Below are 16,209 nucleotides of genomic sequence, written 5' to 3' on the forward strand. Positions count from 1 at the left end.
ATAGCAGATTGATCATCACACAGAGTTCATATATTTAGATACCGTAAGTATAATCACATACTTTATTTATTCTCAATAAATAGGTAAACAATTAGAATGACTGATTTACGTGTTTCATGATTATTTCTCACTGAATACCTGAATACCTGATATTAAAGTTGATAATGCAAATGGATGAAAGTCATCACGAAAATGATTCCCATATTACAATTGTTGTTGATGTTATCCTCCGGAGTTCAGGAAATCAACTATTTTACGTTTAGAACAATTAGACAAATGCACAAAGATTGTAAGCAAATAATACAATTTAAAAACTTTAGTCTCATGATCGAATAAATACAAGTAAGATATGTTACCAATTTAAAGGAACAATTACTCCAATAAAACAAACATACCGCAATCGAAGATTATAATTGCATGGTCAACAACATTCCCAACACCTGTTTTCCCCATCTATAAACTCTACTTCGCCTTCTTCATCCTTTGTATGCCCATTTAAACACCTACCAAATAGTAATTGCAATATAAGAGATAGAAAAAATGAGTAAAAGGGAACATAAACTATAAATTACCTGATGAGAAGGATCACAAAAACGTATACAGCTACCACACGTCCAACGAGTGGCGGATGCAGAATATCTTTTTTACCGGTGGCAATTTTTTTTTTTAAAACCGTAGCAATTTGTTGGGCAAAATATGAAGGTTTTGGGGCAAAAATAGAAGTTTGTAGGCAAATTATGGAGGTTTTTGGCAAAATTTGAAGGTTTGTGGGCAAAATTTGATGGTTTTGGGGCAAAATTTGAATTTTAGGCAATTTGAAGGTTTTGGGCAAAATATATAAGTTTTTGGGCAGAAAAAAAAATCACCGGGGCAAAGTCGAAAAATCCAAATTTTTACACTGAAAATTGGAAATCCACTGAGGGCCGGCGCCCCCCGGTCCCCACATAAATCCGCCCCTGGTCCAACTGTACTAATGTCGCTACTCCATTCATAACGCACCTAGTGGAAGTCAAGGATATTTAACTTCCGGTTTATCATCGAGTGGTTAGTGTGGTTTAGATGGTTTCCAATCTTCCTTTGTTTAGTAGATTATAGATTGATTACTCTCTTTTCTTTGTTGTTTACGATCGTTTGTAATTTTTTAGTTATTATTTTCCGTAGATGTCGTGAGCTTTCGTTTGGTTGTAGTTCGTTTAGTTCGATAGTTTTTGAAGTTTGTAAGTTTTAGAATTCATCTTTTTGATGAATTCCAATTTGATTATAATAGTTTATCCTTTTCTCGCCAAAAAAAAAAAAACCCCCTTGTAGAAGTCAGTATATCTAATCTAATAAGTATTTAAAAGATAGATTACAGCGTATTTACTTCGTACTAACACAACTTCAAAATGTATCTTCTCGCATATATTATTTTAATGATACCGCAACTCGCATGCGCACCTAATATGCATGCGAGCGCTTAATAGTGTGCGTATGCGTGTGCTTGTGTGCGCTATGCGGTATGCGGATTGTATCTGATTCCTTTGTTCCCGGTACGGCGGTTGCTTAGCTGTCAAGTAAATATCTTTTCCATAATTATATCCGTGATTCGGGGGAGTCAGTTATGGATGAGATTAACGTGATCTGGGACGGTTCTAGAATTAGGGTTTGCCTATAAATACAAACCCTAATCATCATTTACCGGACACAGCACATTACGTAACCATCGCATACGATACACATTACGTAAAACAGCATCATTCAGCATCTTTTCAAGGTTAACAGGTTAGTCTTTTGTAAGCTAGTACCTACGACCTTATTTGGGGCCTTCCGATCAGCGACCGCTATCGAAGGTGGACTTAATCACTTGGCCACCCCGCCGACATCATCATGTCGGCCAGGGTTATTCACGGTAGCCGGACCGGAGAGTCACGTTCTAAGATCCTTAAACCCCTCTTTACGTATTGAGCAGGCATATTAAACCCCTCGGTTAAAATATGCATGATCAAGTGGTGCTTTCATTGAGAGTCGAATTAATTCAAGACTGTTTAATTGCTTTTTCTTTTAAGGTTTTGAATTGTATGACTCGTTATTTACAAAATTTTTGAATTTTTTCTTTAACAGTATCATGACTTCCGAGGAATCATCGGAACATACCCAAACAGATGTTCAGAACGCACCGTCTGGTAGTCAACATACACCGGTTATGACTACGGAGGCCGCTACTCAGGCGGGATACACGATTTACCCTCCACCTATATCCGGCGAACCCTTTCAGAGGTACAAGCCGATATATTCAGACGGGGTCACACCGCCAAGAGCAAACTCACCAGTCACAACCACGCGGCTGGACTTTTCGTCGGTGGATCCAAGGGTCATCTTTGCAGGCGTTGGCGGTGGAACAACGGGGCCGCATGTGGTTTGCTGCGGCCAGGTACCTATTTACAGTACCACTGTTTCAATACCTCTGCATACGCAGAGTATTCAGCAGAATTCGTCATTTACACCGTTGCAACCTTGGCAACCACCGCGCCCAGTTTCACAATTTTTAACTCCTGCGGATGCGCAGGCGTTACTTAATAGTTGGGGATTTGGGGTCATCCCAGATGCGAACTCTCATTGGGCACCGATAACAGCGCAGCAGCAAAGCACAGCGCATACAGTTGGGCTTTTAAGTGTGTATCCTCAAGTTTCGCAGATATCTGCGCCACAGGTTTCGCTTCCTTTACAGCCACCTGTGTACTCTGCGTCTTCAAGTTATCCCTCTTTTCCAGCGCAGCAGCCTTGGTCATATCCGCGGACGCAGGGTCAACCTTGGCAAAATGTTCAAGGGCAGGCAAATCTTGCAAGTCAATTCATGCAGGCCGCACCTCCCGATATGGTTCACTTATTTTCACAACCTGACTTTGTTCAGGACATGATGAAGCGTTTCTTTGCAAATTTGAAAGGGGATCCTGTTAAACCACCCTTCGAGCTACCGACTACCTTTGACAAGTTTCCTCCGCATATATCCGCGTACCCGTTTCCATCAGCACCAAAGATACCTAGCACGTTGGGTACTTACAATGGCCTGACCGATCCAGATGATTTTTTACAGCGCTTCGAAGGCGCAATGCGCACTCAAGGCTGGGTGGATCCGGTTGCGTGTCAGATATTTCCTATGACACTACAGGGTATTGCTCGTGAGTGGTTTAATAAGTTGCCGGCGGGTAGTATTGCCGGGTTTATGGATCTGCGGACGAAGTTTTTACTGCAATATCAGAATCAGAGACCACGCAAGCGCACTCACATTGAATGCCATGACATCGTGCAGAAGCCCAAGGAATCTTTGGGCGAATTTCTCACAAGGTATACTAATGAGTGCCTGCGTATACCAGATCTCAAACCAGAGCAACAGATTTCCGGACTCATACATGGTATAAACTCAGAACGTCATCCAACACTGGTAAGGCATCTGCGCCATACAGTCCCAACAACTTATGCCGAGGCGCTTAATGAATGCCACGACTATATGCGGAGTGGCGAAGATAATGACATTCCAACAGCTAGCTCACGCAACGAGAGGAAGGACGATGATGATCGTTCGCGCGATCAAAATCGTGGTAACAACTCTCGTGGAAGGTATCCTAGCGGTGGTCCCATCAGGAATGATAAAGGGAAATCAAGTGGCAATTATCGAAACAATAATCAGCGCGGCATCAATAATCAGAACTATGCGCTGCTTAAAAGTTTGTCCAAAACGCCAAAAGAAATTTTGGCAACCGAACCGGTGTGCGCGACCTTTGCGGTCCCAACTCCGCTCACGGAATTTGGTAAGCGGGACAAAACAAAGTATTGTGAATTTCATGACGATTATGGTCACGACACCAATCGGTGTAAAAACTTGATGGAACGGGTTCTGGAGGCGCTTCGCGCGGGCAAATTGGATCATCTAAAACCACCTAAAAAGGACAAGGGAAAGGCCACAGAAGAGGCTCCGAAGTCTAAGACTTTCGCGTGGCAGAAAGTTGACAAAGCGAAAAATGCCGACTTAACCATTAACATGGTTGACGCAGAGAAAATCAGCCAGCGGAGAAAGTACAACGATCATCAGGATTGGGAGCTTCTCCCGATCACTTTCCCTCCTGTAATGTCAATTGATTCTATTAATGAGCCCATTATCATCAAGTGTCGCATCCCCGATTGCGGAATCCAGGTTAAGCGCATGCATGTTGACACTGGCAGCGGTGTCGATATTATGTATGAGCATTGTTATCGTTTCCTTCCGGCAGAAGTCAAAGCGCAGTTACGTCAGCCTGATATTACGCTATCAGGGTTCTCTGGAGAAAACTCGTGGCCGCTAGGCCGAATAGAATTAATGGTAGAGCTTGCGGATGACAGGAACCCGCAGATGATCAGGCATGAATTGGTCGATTTTTATGTGGTTCGTTCAACTTCACGATATAACGCACTGCTAGGGAGAAACTTCATACGGCGTTTCAACATCATACCATCGGTAGTGCATGGTTTGATCAAGTTTCCCACAGTAGGAGGCGTTGCCACGGTGGCGTCACATCACACAACCGAGTTGTGTGGCTCAGTTGCGCCCATAAGCACTCCTAGCGTGGGAGAGCAACTGGCAAATTGTGCAGTCATAGCAAATCGCTTGTATCCGGATAAGCGAATTAAAATCGGCGCAGGCTTGTCAGCCGAAACAAAGGCCAAATTGCATGGAATTTTGTCCGCAAACGCAGATGTTTTCGCGTGGCGTGAGTCAGACATGACTGGGGTTCCGCGTGATATTGCAGAACATAAGTTAAATGTTAATCCATCATTGACACCAGTTAGGCAAAAGAAGCGGCATATGGCTCTAGACCGCAGTGATTGGTTGTGCGCAGAGGTGGACAACCTTGTCAAAGCAGGCATTCTGCGGGAAGTGCGTTATCAGACATGGGTTGCAAATCCTGTATTGGTAAAAAAGGCTGACGGTAACTGGAGGATGTGCGTTGATTTCAAAGATATTAATAAGGCATGTCCCAAGGACAATTACCCTCTCCCGGAGATAGACTGGAAGGTAGAATCACTATCGGGATTTAGGTACAAGTGTTTTCTGGACGCATACAAGGGTTATCACCAAATCTTAATGGCTGCGGAAGATGAGGAGAAGACTGCTTTTCATACGCCGCAGGGTATTTATTGTTACACGAAGATGCCATTCGGTTTAAAGAATGCTGGCGCGACCTATCAGCGTGTAATTGACGCAGCATTCAAGCACCAAATCGGTAGAAATCTTGAAGCGTACGTCGACGACTTGGTAATTAAAAGTAACACCGAAGAAGACATGCTCACCGACACCCTAGAAACGTTTGCATCTCTGCGCAGGATCAACATGAAGCTTAACCCGCTTAAATGTAGTTTTGGGGAAGAGGAAGGCAAGTTTTTAGGTCATGTGGTGACAGCGCGGGGTATCAAGGCCAATCCCAAAAAGATTGAAGCCATTGATAATTTGCCATCTCCGAAGACAAAGAAAGATGTGCAGAGTCTAACGGGGAAGCTTGCGGCTATCATGCGGTTTCTGTCGAAAGCCGCAGAACGACAGTTACCATTCTTCAATACTTTGAAAAATTGTTTGAAGAAAAAAGACTTCGTATGGACTCAGGAAGCAGAATCAGCCTTTCAGGAGATGAAAAAGGTGCTTGCAGAATTACCAACACTTACTGCGCCAGTATCAGGAGAAACGCTAACACTGTACCTCGCGGCATCGAAGGAAGCTGTCAGCTCAGTCCTCATCGCGGATCGCGGAAAGGTAATCCATTAATTTACATGCTTTATTTATATCGCAGAAACTTAACGACTGAGGTTTTTCTCAGACGCAAATGCCGGTCTACTTCGTAAGCAAGACGCTGACATCAAGCGAAGTAAACTACTCACCAATAGAAAAGCTTGTATATGCGCTGGTCCATACGGCGCGGCGTTTGCGCCGATATTTTCAAGCACATCCAATCGTGGTTCTAACTGATCAACCAATCAAACAGATTGGTAAACGCCTACTTTGCGGCAATGACCGGGGTTACCGCATTGACTAACGCAATCATTTTTCTTTCAGGTGTTGTACAAGCCTGAGATTTCTGGCCGAATGGCTAAGTGGGCAGTTGAATTAGGTGAACATGAAATAAATTTTTCTTCGCGCAGTGCGGTTAAGGGTCAAATACTTGCTGATTACCTAGCAGAATTACCTGCGGAGGTCGAGGCATCAGCAGAACATCAGGATCCACCTGCACCAACTTTGTCACCATGGGAATTGTACACCGATGGTGCATGCAGCGCATCTGGTGCAGGTGCCGGTGTAATTTTAACAGGCCCGGATGGCGAAGAGCATACATACGCACTGCGGTTTAATTTTGCTGTTACAAACAACGAAGCAGAGTATGAGGCTCTGTTAGCAGGTATGCGCATTGCGCATAGGTTAAATGTTAAAATTTTGCACGCTTATGTGGATTCAAAGCTAGTATGCAGTCAAGTCAGCGGAGATTTCGAAGCGCATGACATAGCCATGCAGCAATATCTATCGCTTGTTCACAACCTCACTGACCAGTTTGAAGCTTTTCAAATCTCCCACGTAATGCGGGGGCAAAATAAGAAAGCGGATGCGTTAAGCAAACTGGCTGCCTTGGCTTTTGATCATATGGGGAAGAAAGTTCTAATAGAAGAACTCAATGCGAAATTCATTGTTATGATGCCTTTAGTGGCACCAGTCGAGGAATCAAGCTCAACATGGATGACGCCCATCGTGGCTTTTCTGCGGGATGGCACTTCTCCTGCAGATTCCGCTGATGCAAAGAAAGTCCGCGTTAAGGCACCACTGTATGCCCTTGAGGGTAACGTCCTATATCGAAAGAATTATTTGGGACCGCACTTAAGGTGCATTGGCCCGAAAGAGGCGGAGGAAGTTGTACGCGAGGTGCATGAGGGTGCATGCGCACTCCATTCGGGGCACAGGTCCATTGTGTCAAAAATAATGCGGCTAGGATATTATTGGCCCACCATGTACGCGGATACTGCGCGCATAGTTAAGCAATGTGAATCATGCCAAATACATGCACCTATTAGCAGAGCACCTGCGCATCCAATGATACCAGTCTCCTCACCGTGGCCATTCTGCAAATGGGCAATCGACATAGTCGGACCATTCCTAAAAGGCCGAGGAAACATCAAATTCTTGATTGTTGCAATCGACTATTTCACAAAGTGGGTCGAAGCGAGACCGCTGGCAGCAATCTCAGGAAAAAGGGTTCGAAATTTTGTATGGGAAGACATCGTCTGTCGATTTGGTATACCAACCGAAATTGTTAGCGATAACGGTACGCAGTTCGGGGGTGACCCTTTCCGCAGCTGGTGCGTGGAGCTTAATATTAAGCAAACTTTTACATCTGTCGCGCATCCGCAGGCGAATGGCCAGTGCGAAGTCACCAACCGGGATATAGTAGCTGGAATCAAAGCTAGGTTGGGTCATGGTCGCGTTGGTTGGGTGGATGAACTACCGAAGGTTTTATGGGCGCATAGAACAACACCCAAAGCAAGCACTGGTGAGACCCCGTTCAGTTTGGTCTATGGATCAGAAGCTGTTGTACCCGCAGAAATTGGGGTACCAACGTTCCGCATACAAAATTTTGATGAGCAAAATAACTCTGAAGCTTTGCGGGAAAATCTTAATTTACTGGAGGAGCGCAGACTCTCTGCGGCTGTCAACGAAGCAAATAACAAGCAAAAAATCGCAAAGTACTATAATCAGCGTGTGCGTTCGCGCTCTTACAAGTGCGGTGACTTGGTTTGGCGTCAAAACGACGCAAGTCATGCGGAGGATACTGGGAAGCTGGGCCCCCGTTGGGAAGGTCCATACAGGGTAGCGAAGGCAAACAATACCGGGGCGTACCATCTCGAGACACTAGATGGAAAACCTGTTAAACGCACTTGGCATGCGACGTTATTGAAAAAATGTTATATGTAGCTAGGTGGACCTGATCACTCCAGTTTATTGTAGCACATTATTTTTTCTATGTATTTTTCGTCCGTTTGGATGTGTCGCGGTTGTAATTGTGATTAATGCCAATTAAATATTTACTCGCGCATACTTTTGTTGTTTAAATCTTTTTTGTATGCGGTTCCTGCCTACTTAAGGGGTGTCCTCTAGCCCCCGTGCGGCAGAAGCCTGTTTGGTTACAAGGCTAGACATTAACGGCAGGCAAAGGGAATTGGTTTTCCCCTAGCCAAGCGCCACGCAGACTAGATGGCTGCAAAGTCGACTTAAAAAATTACAAGCATTGGTTTGCTTGTGTGTAATTACTCTCGCATTGGTTTGCTTGAGGAACTCTTAAGCATAAAGACATTGGCTTGTTTTTAGTTGCGTTGCTTACCATACAGCTACCGTGCACCTCTAGTACATGACAAAGCAAAAACGCAGTAGCTTCTGAGTCTAAATTGTTAAAGGTAAATTGTTAAAATATTGGTTTATTTTACGCAGTACCATCCGCATACGCATTAGTTTTGATTAACTATGTGCATGGGCATGCGGTTCACCTTTTGTTTTGATTCGCGATATATAAACAAATAAACACACTACGCATGCATAACAGAAATATGTATACATCAAATTTTGTTACACAAATGGTAATTGTTTTAAACGCCTGCCCATCACGGGACCTATGGCTCAAAAATTGTATTTACAATTGCCTGCCTAAGCATAGGACTTACGGCGCAAACTATTGCAACAAACTAAAATTCCTCCTTGAGGAACCCATCAATCGACATATTAGGGTCCGTGGAAAACGCATTAATTAGGGGGATCGGGATGGCAGTAATGGCTTCTTCCGCTTCCATGAGCACCGCAGCCGTACCCTCCTTCAATTTTTTCTGCACGACGTCGGGGTACGGCGGTGTGATTCCGCAGGCTTGGATCACCTCTAGCACTGCCTTGTTGATTTCGTGGTCTTTAACCGCGTCAACATAGGCGTTAAACTTGTCGGACACAGGCTCGGAATCCATTACTTTCTGCGCAATGGTGGGAAGAGCGGTGCGGAGTTTTGTCAAGTCCGCCTCCGCTAGCTCGCGACCTGTAACTGCGTCATCCTTTTCCCTCGTCACCCTTTCCAGCTCCACCCGCAGACGCTCCGCCTCCCCCTTGGACTGGTCAATCGCACCAACCAGCTCGCGGTTTTTCTTTCTCTCTTCAATCAGTGCAGTTTTGGTTTCTGCCGCGGTTAACTCCACCGCCTTGCGCGCTTCTTCTGCGGCGTCCCTGTCTTTCTTCACCTGATCAACCCCCGCTTGCAGCAGCCCTAGCTCTGTTTCTTTCCGCAAGGCCACTTGATACAAGTTAGTCGAACGGCGGGCTTGATCTGCAACCATGCCAAAAAAGACAAGGCCGTTTTGGACGAAGGCGTTGAGCGCCTGATTAAAAGGCAGTGCGGCTAGTTGGTTGCGGAACTCAGCCGGGAAGATTTGTTGGAGGAAGGCGGACTGCTCTGAGGCGTTTTCCGCCGATAACTGGGTGAGCTGCGCCAGGTTTGCCAATCGGAAGTTACCGTGTGGCGGGGTTGGTGTGGACTCGGAGTCCAGGTGTATCGTCTTATCCTTTGACTCGGCAGTAGCTTCGACGTCCGGATTGACCCGCGGTGGGGTGTGATGAGTTTCTTCCGCATGCCCTGCGTGTTAATAAGTTGTTATATAAATGCAAATGTGCGGTATGCGCGAAAGCTGAACTCTTACCAGCGGATGGGGGAGGTAGATCCGCAGAACGGGGTTCGATGGGAACGAAGTTATCGTTCCGCTTGTCCTCCCTCTGTTTGGGAGTGAGTTTCTTCTTCTTCTGTTGGGATTGGGAGGCTTCGGCGGCCTTGCGCTTATTGCCGGAGGTGGCAGGTGCATTCTCGCCAGTCTTCTCCTGCTCTAACGGCTGGTTCACATTCTGTTTGCGGAAGGCGATGCCCGCAATCTCCTCCGCAGTCAGTACTCTCTTCATCTTCATCTCTGCAAACATGCACGCATGCGTTAGAACACATAAATAGCAAACTGTTAGTACGTGATTATACTATTCCTACCCTTTCCATCCGGTCCGACTATGGCTGGACGCACATCCTCCCATGGCCAGTGTGCGGATATCTTCCCTAGCCGCAACATCACGTTCCCGTATGACCGGTGCACCAGCTGTGCGTTAGCGCACTCCGCTAACAGCTTTGTTTCCTCGTCATCAAGGACCGGGGTTTTGTTCACATCCTTTTCCACCTTCTCGCACCATATAAGCGTTTGCGGAAAAGCGGTACCAACTACAGTTTGGTCAATGAAAAAGAAAGTTTCTTTCCAGTTACCCGCATTCGACTTTGGGGTTTTGGTGAAATTTTGTCGGGCGAAGAAGGTGAACCAGGATTTGTGGTGATTGGCTAGGCGGTATAGATGACAGAAAACTTTAACCAACGGTACCCTGTCGATTGCGGCGCACCACATTTCAAACAGAACTATTTTGCCTATGGCGTACGGGTGTAGTTGCACTAATCCCACTCTGAAGTGATCTAATACGCCTAAGAAGAAGTCAGATGGAGGAACCCTAAAGTTACCATGCTTGAACGCATGTTCATAGATGGCCACTTTCTTCTCCGGTGGCTCGTGAGCACGCTGATGGGGTAGGGGTGGCACCGGATTGTACTTGGCTAAGGGAGGATACTGTTTCACTAAGTAATCTATGTGCTTCTGCTCTATAACAGACTCTACGCTATCTACATATGTCTCGTTAGCTTTAGTCATTTTCTAGGAGTAATCGGATGAATACTAACCTTTAAATGGTGGCCGGAATGTTTGATTTTTGATCGGAATTCAAATTGGCAGCGTAACGAGGAAGCTTGAGGCAGGAAAGTGGAAATGAGCTGCAAAATGGGGTATTTATAGGGAAGATTGGGAGTCATGGGATGGAGTGGTGTGATTGTGGCTGTACACGTGTTACGCAATCGACGGCCAGCACTTTATTGATGCGCGTGGATGCCAGTTGGGTATGATTACATGTACGCGCGTGGTTGGCACGCGCCTGACACACTGCCACTTTATGTCATGTCCGCCGAATGGGCTTCTGCGATTGTGACAGGCATTTAATGGCATCGAGGCGCACGCGGAATATTAAATGCTAGCCGTTTTCTTGTTTTTTCCGCTTAATAGTTTGATGTCATGTGTCTTGCGTCATATAACATCAAACTGGGGGGACATAATGATACCGCAACCCGCATGCGCACCTAATATGCATGCGAGCGCTTAATAGTGTGCGTATGCGTGTACTTGTGTGCGCTATGCGGTATGCGGATTGTATCTGATTCCTTTGTTCCCGGTACGGCGGTTGCTTAGCTGTCAAGTAAATATCTTTTCCATAATTATATCCGTGATTCGGGGGAGTCAGTTATGGATGAGATTAACGTGATCTGGGACGGTTCTAGAATTAGGGTTTGCCTATAAATACAAACCCTAATCATCATTTACCGGACACAGCACATTACGTAACCATCGCATACGATACACATTACGTAAAACAGCATCATTCAGCATCTTTTCAAGGTTAACAGGTTAGTCTTTTGTAAGCTAGTACCTACGACCTTATTTGGGGCCTTCCGATCAGCGACCGCTATCGAAGGTGGACTTAATCACTTGGCCACCCCGCCGACATCATCATGTCGGCCAGGGTTATTCACGGTAGCCGGACCGGAGAGCCACGTTCTAAGATCCTTAAACCCCTCTTTACGTATTGAGCAGACATATTAAACCCCTCGGTTAAAATATGCATCATCATATTTATAGAAAACTAGCCTTAACAGGATTTTGTCAAAGTTATCTTCTGAGATGCTAGCAATAGCAGCCCCCACTATCATGTAACCTCTCCAAACAATAGTTTTTGGGTAGGTGACATTTGTATATTTTCGTGAAAAAATTGTGTATGATGTGTGACTTCGCCTTTAAAAATATTTTGTACATATTGGTGTCAATGTTAACAAGTTCAAATGCAGTTAACACTATATTCCCAAATCAAGCATTCAGAGATGGTGATACTATTAATTGTTTCATCAAATCAACTGTTTCAACTTGGATTTTTCAGTTTGGGTAACTCCAACAATCGATACTTGGGAATACGCCATAAAAAGATTTCAAACGGAACCGTTGTATGGGTCGCAAACAGAGATGCACCACTTAACGATACCTCAGGCGTACTCCAAATCGGTGACAACGGTACCCTGCAGCTTATAAGTAACGATAATATCACAATCTGGCCCTTTTTATTAGGGTCGTTAATAAATGCAACTCCGGTGGCACAACTACTAGATAATGGAAACTTTGTTGTAAGGAATGAAAGTAGGAATAATGATGATATATTTTTATGGCAAAGTTTTGATTACCCGGAAAATTCGGTAAGGATTTGGTACGGGCTTCGACAGGCGTTGGGTGTCATGGAAATGGAATTCCGCAAATATTCGAGAAACGTGGTTCTGTTTTGCACACTAGGTTTGGACCTTGGAATTTTCGGTTTAGTGGTATGCCTAGTTTGAGAACTAACCCAACATCGGTTAACCAATTTGTTTTCAACGAGACGGATGTATACTATGGATATAAAGTGAAGTATATGGTTATTTCGAGGATGTATTTGAAACCTGAAGGTGTGACGCATGAATTGGGTTAATTCGACTCAAAGTTGATGAATTGGGTTTTGGTTTCCCATTGTGCAGGACTTGCAGGGTATCAAACCACAAAGATTATACATGAAACAAAGATTATCAAACCACAAAATCCATCAAATATTTTCAAAACACTACAATTGCTGTTCCCTTCATTCATTCATTCATCCAACACACCATAAACACCAAGAAAAGGAAAAAAAAAAAAAAAAAAAAAAAACATTGTTCACATTCACAAGCAGATAATAACCACCACCAAACAATACACTGAAAACTTAAAATCCTCCACGAAGACGAAGCACCAGATGAAGAGTCGATTCCTTCTGAATGTTGTAGTCAGCAAGCGTACGACCATCTTCCAATTGTTTTCCGGCAAAGATCAACCTCTGCTGGTCTGGTGGAATCCCCTCCTTATCCTGAATTTTCGCCTTCACATTATCAATCGTATCCGAACTCTCCACTTCCAAAGTTATCGTCTTTCCAGTTAACGTCTTGACGAAAATCTGCATACCTCCCCTTAATCTCAACACCAAATGAAGTGTAGACTCCTTCTGAATATTGTAATCAGCCAAAGTCCTACCATCTTCCAACTGTTTTCCTGCAAAGATCAACCTCTGCTGGTCCGGTGGGATCCCTTCCTTATCTTGTATCTTCGCCTTCACATTATCGATTGTGTCCGAGCTTTCAACCTCCAAAGTTATAGTCTTTCCAGTTAAGGTTTTCACGAATATCTGCATACCACCACGTAATCGAAGGACCAAATGGAGAGTTGACTCTTTCTGAATGTTGTAATCTGCAAGAGTTCGGCCATCTTCAAGCTGCTTTCCTGCAAAGATCAATCTCTGCTGGTCTGGTGGGATCCCTTCCTTATCTTGTATCTTGGCCTTAACATTGTCAATGGTGTCAGAGCTTTCGACCTCCAAAGTGATGGTCTTTCCGGTCAAGGTCTTAACAAAGATTTGCATCCCACCTCTCAATCTAAGAACAAGGTGTAGTGTGGATTCCTTTTGGATGTTGTAGTCAGCTAAGGTTCGACCGTCTTCGAGTTGCTTACCAGCAAAGATGAGCCTTTGTTGGTCTGGTGGAATACCTTCCTTATCTTGGATCTTAGCCTTAACGTTGTCGATTGTATCAGAGCTTTCGACTTCTAGTGTGATTGTCTTACCAGTCAGAGTCTTTACAAATATCTGCATCTGTATTATTATTAACAAACGAATCATTAATACAATAAATACAGCCAAACTGGAATTATTTTATATATCTGATACATCATTTAAAGACAATATTACACTACCAACCATGAATTGAACAACTGATCATACTCAGGTGTAAATTAAAAGGAAGAGTAATTAACACCATATAAATCTGACACACAAATCTACACAAAAAATAAAGGTTAAACACATATAATATATTATTGATGAGCATATACATTACAAATATAAATATATTTAAAAGGCCACGAACAGATAATGGAAGTTATATATCAGATACCGGTTCCAAAAGGTAAATTATATATATGAAACACAATTTTTAAGCATAACAGATCTATATAGCATATAAAATTAGATCCAAAACTAAAATAAGATCATATAAATAAGAGAAATTTTCCATAAGAAAAGTAATATTTAAAGCTATAACTCAAAAACCGTAACCAGATCTACAAAATTTTGATGAAAATGTTCGTATATTATACAACAGATCTACAATGACGTAACAAGATCAACAACAATTTGATAGAATTGTTCGTAAATCGAAACCCTAATTCAACGAATATCAATAGAAATGAACATATTTCAAGTAGATTAAAATTAAGAGATAATTGTAAAGAAAGAAAGAATAATACCTTCGACAAATTTGATTGATGAAAATTACGAGAAAAAGAATAAACTTTAAGATTTGAGAGAGATTAATCGATTGTAATCAGCTTATGATGATGAAATGGGGGTAAAATTAGGGATAATTTATAGGCGATATTAAAGAGAGTCGGTTACGAAAATCCAATTAGAATATGACACGTGTACGATGAGTCCTTGTTTGTTGCCTCATGCGTGAAGCCAAGGTAGGAATCATATGGAAACTAAAATTGTCACCTTCCTCTTATTTTTTTAAGTATAATAAATAAAATATAAATATATAATAATAATAACTAGAAAAAGTTCCGACCGCGCGTTGCTGCGGTTACATATGGATATACGTTGATTGGTACCTAAAATTTCGAGAACACGATATCTAAAGAAAACAAAATAATGTCGAAAGTAACATTCGTTTTGTTGATTATTTCTCTTTTTTATTTTTATTAAAAGTAAATACTGACAACATGATCGGTTATAGTGTTTTCTTTAACTCTATCCAAGGAAAACAAATGTACCTAATGGTCCGCCCATTGCGGTGGAACATTTTAACGTCTTTTATGAAACTATTGTTAGGGGAGAATTGAGATAAAAAAAATTAAGAACAAAAAGAAAGAAAAAAGGGACATGAGGACTTGAACTCATGTCTTTTCTCTTAAGAACTCATTAACTTACCACTTGTTCTTGCCATCTATTTGATATAGTTGGTTGAGTTTATATATATAATGTTTCCTTAAAAAATGAACTCTGTTTCGAATACAATTAGTTAAGTTTTGTTCATAAAATTATTTCGAGTTGAAAGATGATGACAAAGCAACCTAACTCGCGGGGGAAAAAAAATGAATCGCGTAAAAATATTGAGTGAGTTTTATTTAATGATTATTATATTAAATTAAAAAAATACATTTTAAACTCTAAAATTACATTTCATTCCCCTAAACAATTAAAAATTCTACCCTCGAATATTTATATTTTCTACCCCTAAGTATTATTCATTTGACAAAAAATTCCCTTGGCCAAAACTACATTGACCAAAAGAAGAAACGACCAAAAACTTGGTTGTTATTAGTATATAATAATAAATAAATAATAATAATAATAATAATAATAATAATAAAATAAAATAATAATAATAATAATAATAATAATAATAATAATAATAATAATAATAATAATAATAATAATAATAAAATAATAATAATAATAATAATAATAATAATAATAATAATAATAATAATAATAAAATAATAATAATAATAATAATAATAATAATAATAATAATAATAATAATAATAATAATAAGAATAAATTTTCTAACTAATGAGTAAGTTGATAAGAGCATTGATGTATAATTAAATAACTTAAATCTGAATTAAAAATTATGTATAAATTTATCTATTTACTAATAGCGAAAATGATGAACAGTAACTGAAGATATTTTGGACATTCACCTACTTGCTACGTGCTTCTTTCGTGTTTAGCGTGTTGTGCTACGTGTTTCTTCCCACTCTCACAAAATCCATCTCAGTTGTGCCTTTTCTCTCCCCCTCTCACCATCTTCATCTCGACGTCAGCACCGTCACCACCACCATCGCCTTCTTCGCTGCCACCAACTCCACCAGACTACCCTCGCTAGTCGTTACCATCGCCACCGTCGCTACCGTCACTACCGTCACTACCGCTGATTTGTTTTCTAGGGT

General features: G+C 42.2%; 2 protein-coding genes across 2 annotated transcripts; both read right to left on the reverse strand.

The window, feature by feature from the left end:
• Positions 1–421: 421 nt before the first annotated feature.
• Positions 422–10,177, reverse strand: LOC139889615 (uncharacterized). Its single transcript, XM_071872556.1, has 4 exons — positions 10,053–10,177; positions 9,721–9,981; positions 9,560–9,656; positions 422–503 (listed from the first exon to the last, which is right to left on the reverse strand). Exons 1-4 carry the CDS (start codon positions 10,129–10,131, stop codon positions 422–424), a joined length of 519 nt encoding a protein of 172 aa, XP_071728657.1. The 5' UTR covers positions 10,132–10,177.
• Positions 10,178–12,768: 2,591 nt separating this feature from the next.
• On the reverse strand, positions 12,769–14,584 carry LOC139892974 (polyubiquitin). Its single transcript, XM_071876105.1, has 2 exons — positions 14,503–14,584; positions 12,769–13,849 (listed from the first exon to the last, which is right to left on the reverse strand). Exon 2 carries the CDS (start codon positions 13,847–13,849, stop codon positions 12,932–12,934), a length of 918 nt encoding a protein of 305 aa, XP_071732206.1. The 5' UTR covers positions 14,503–14,584; the 3' UTR covers positions 12,769–12,931.
• Positions 14,585–16,209: the final 1,625 nt, after the last annotated feature.

The sequence above is a fragment of the Rutidosis leptorrhynchoides genome, chromosome 2 (assembly GCF_046630445.1).
Source record: "Rutidosis leptorrhynchoides isolate AG116_Rl617_1_P2 chromosome 2, CSIRO_AGI_Rlap_v1, whole genome shotgun sequence".
Lineage (NCBI taxonomy): Eukaryota > Viridiplantae > Streptophyta > Magnoliopsida > Asterales > Asteraceae > Rutidosis > Rutidosis leptorrhynchoides.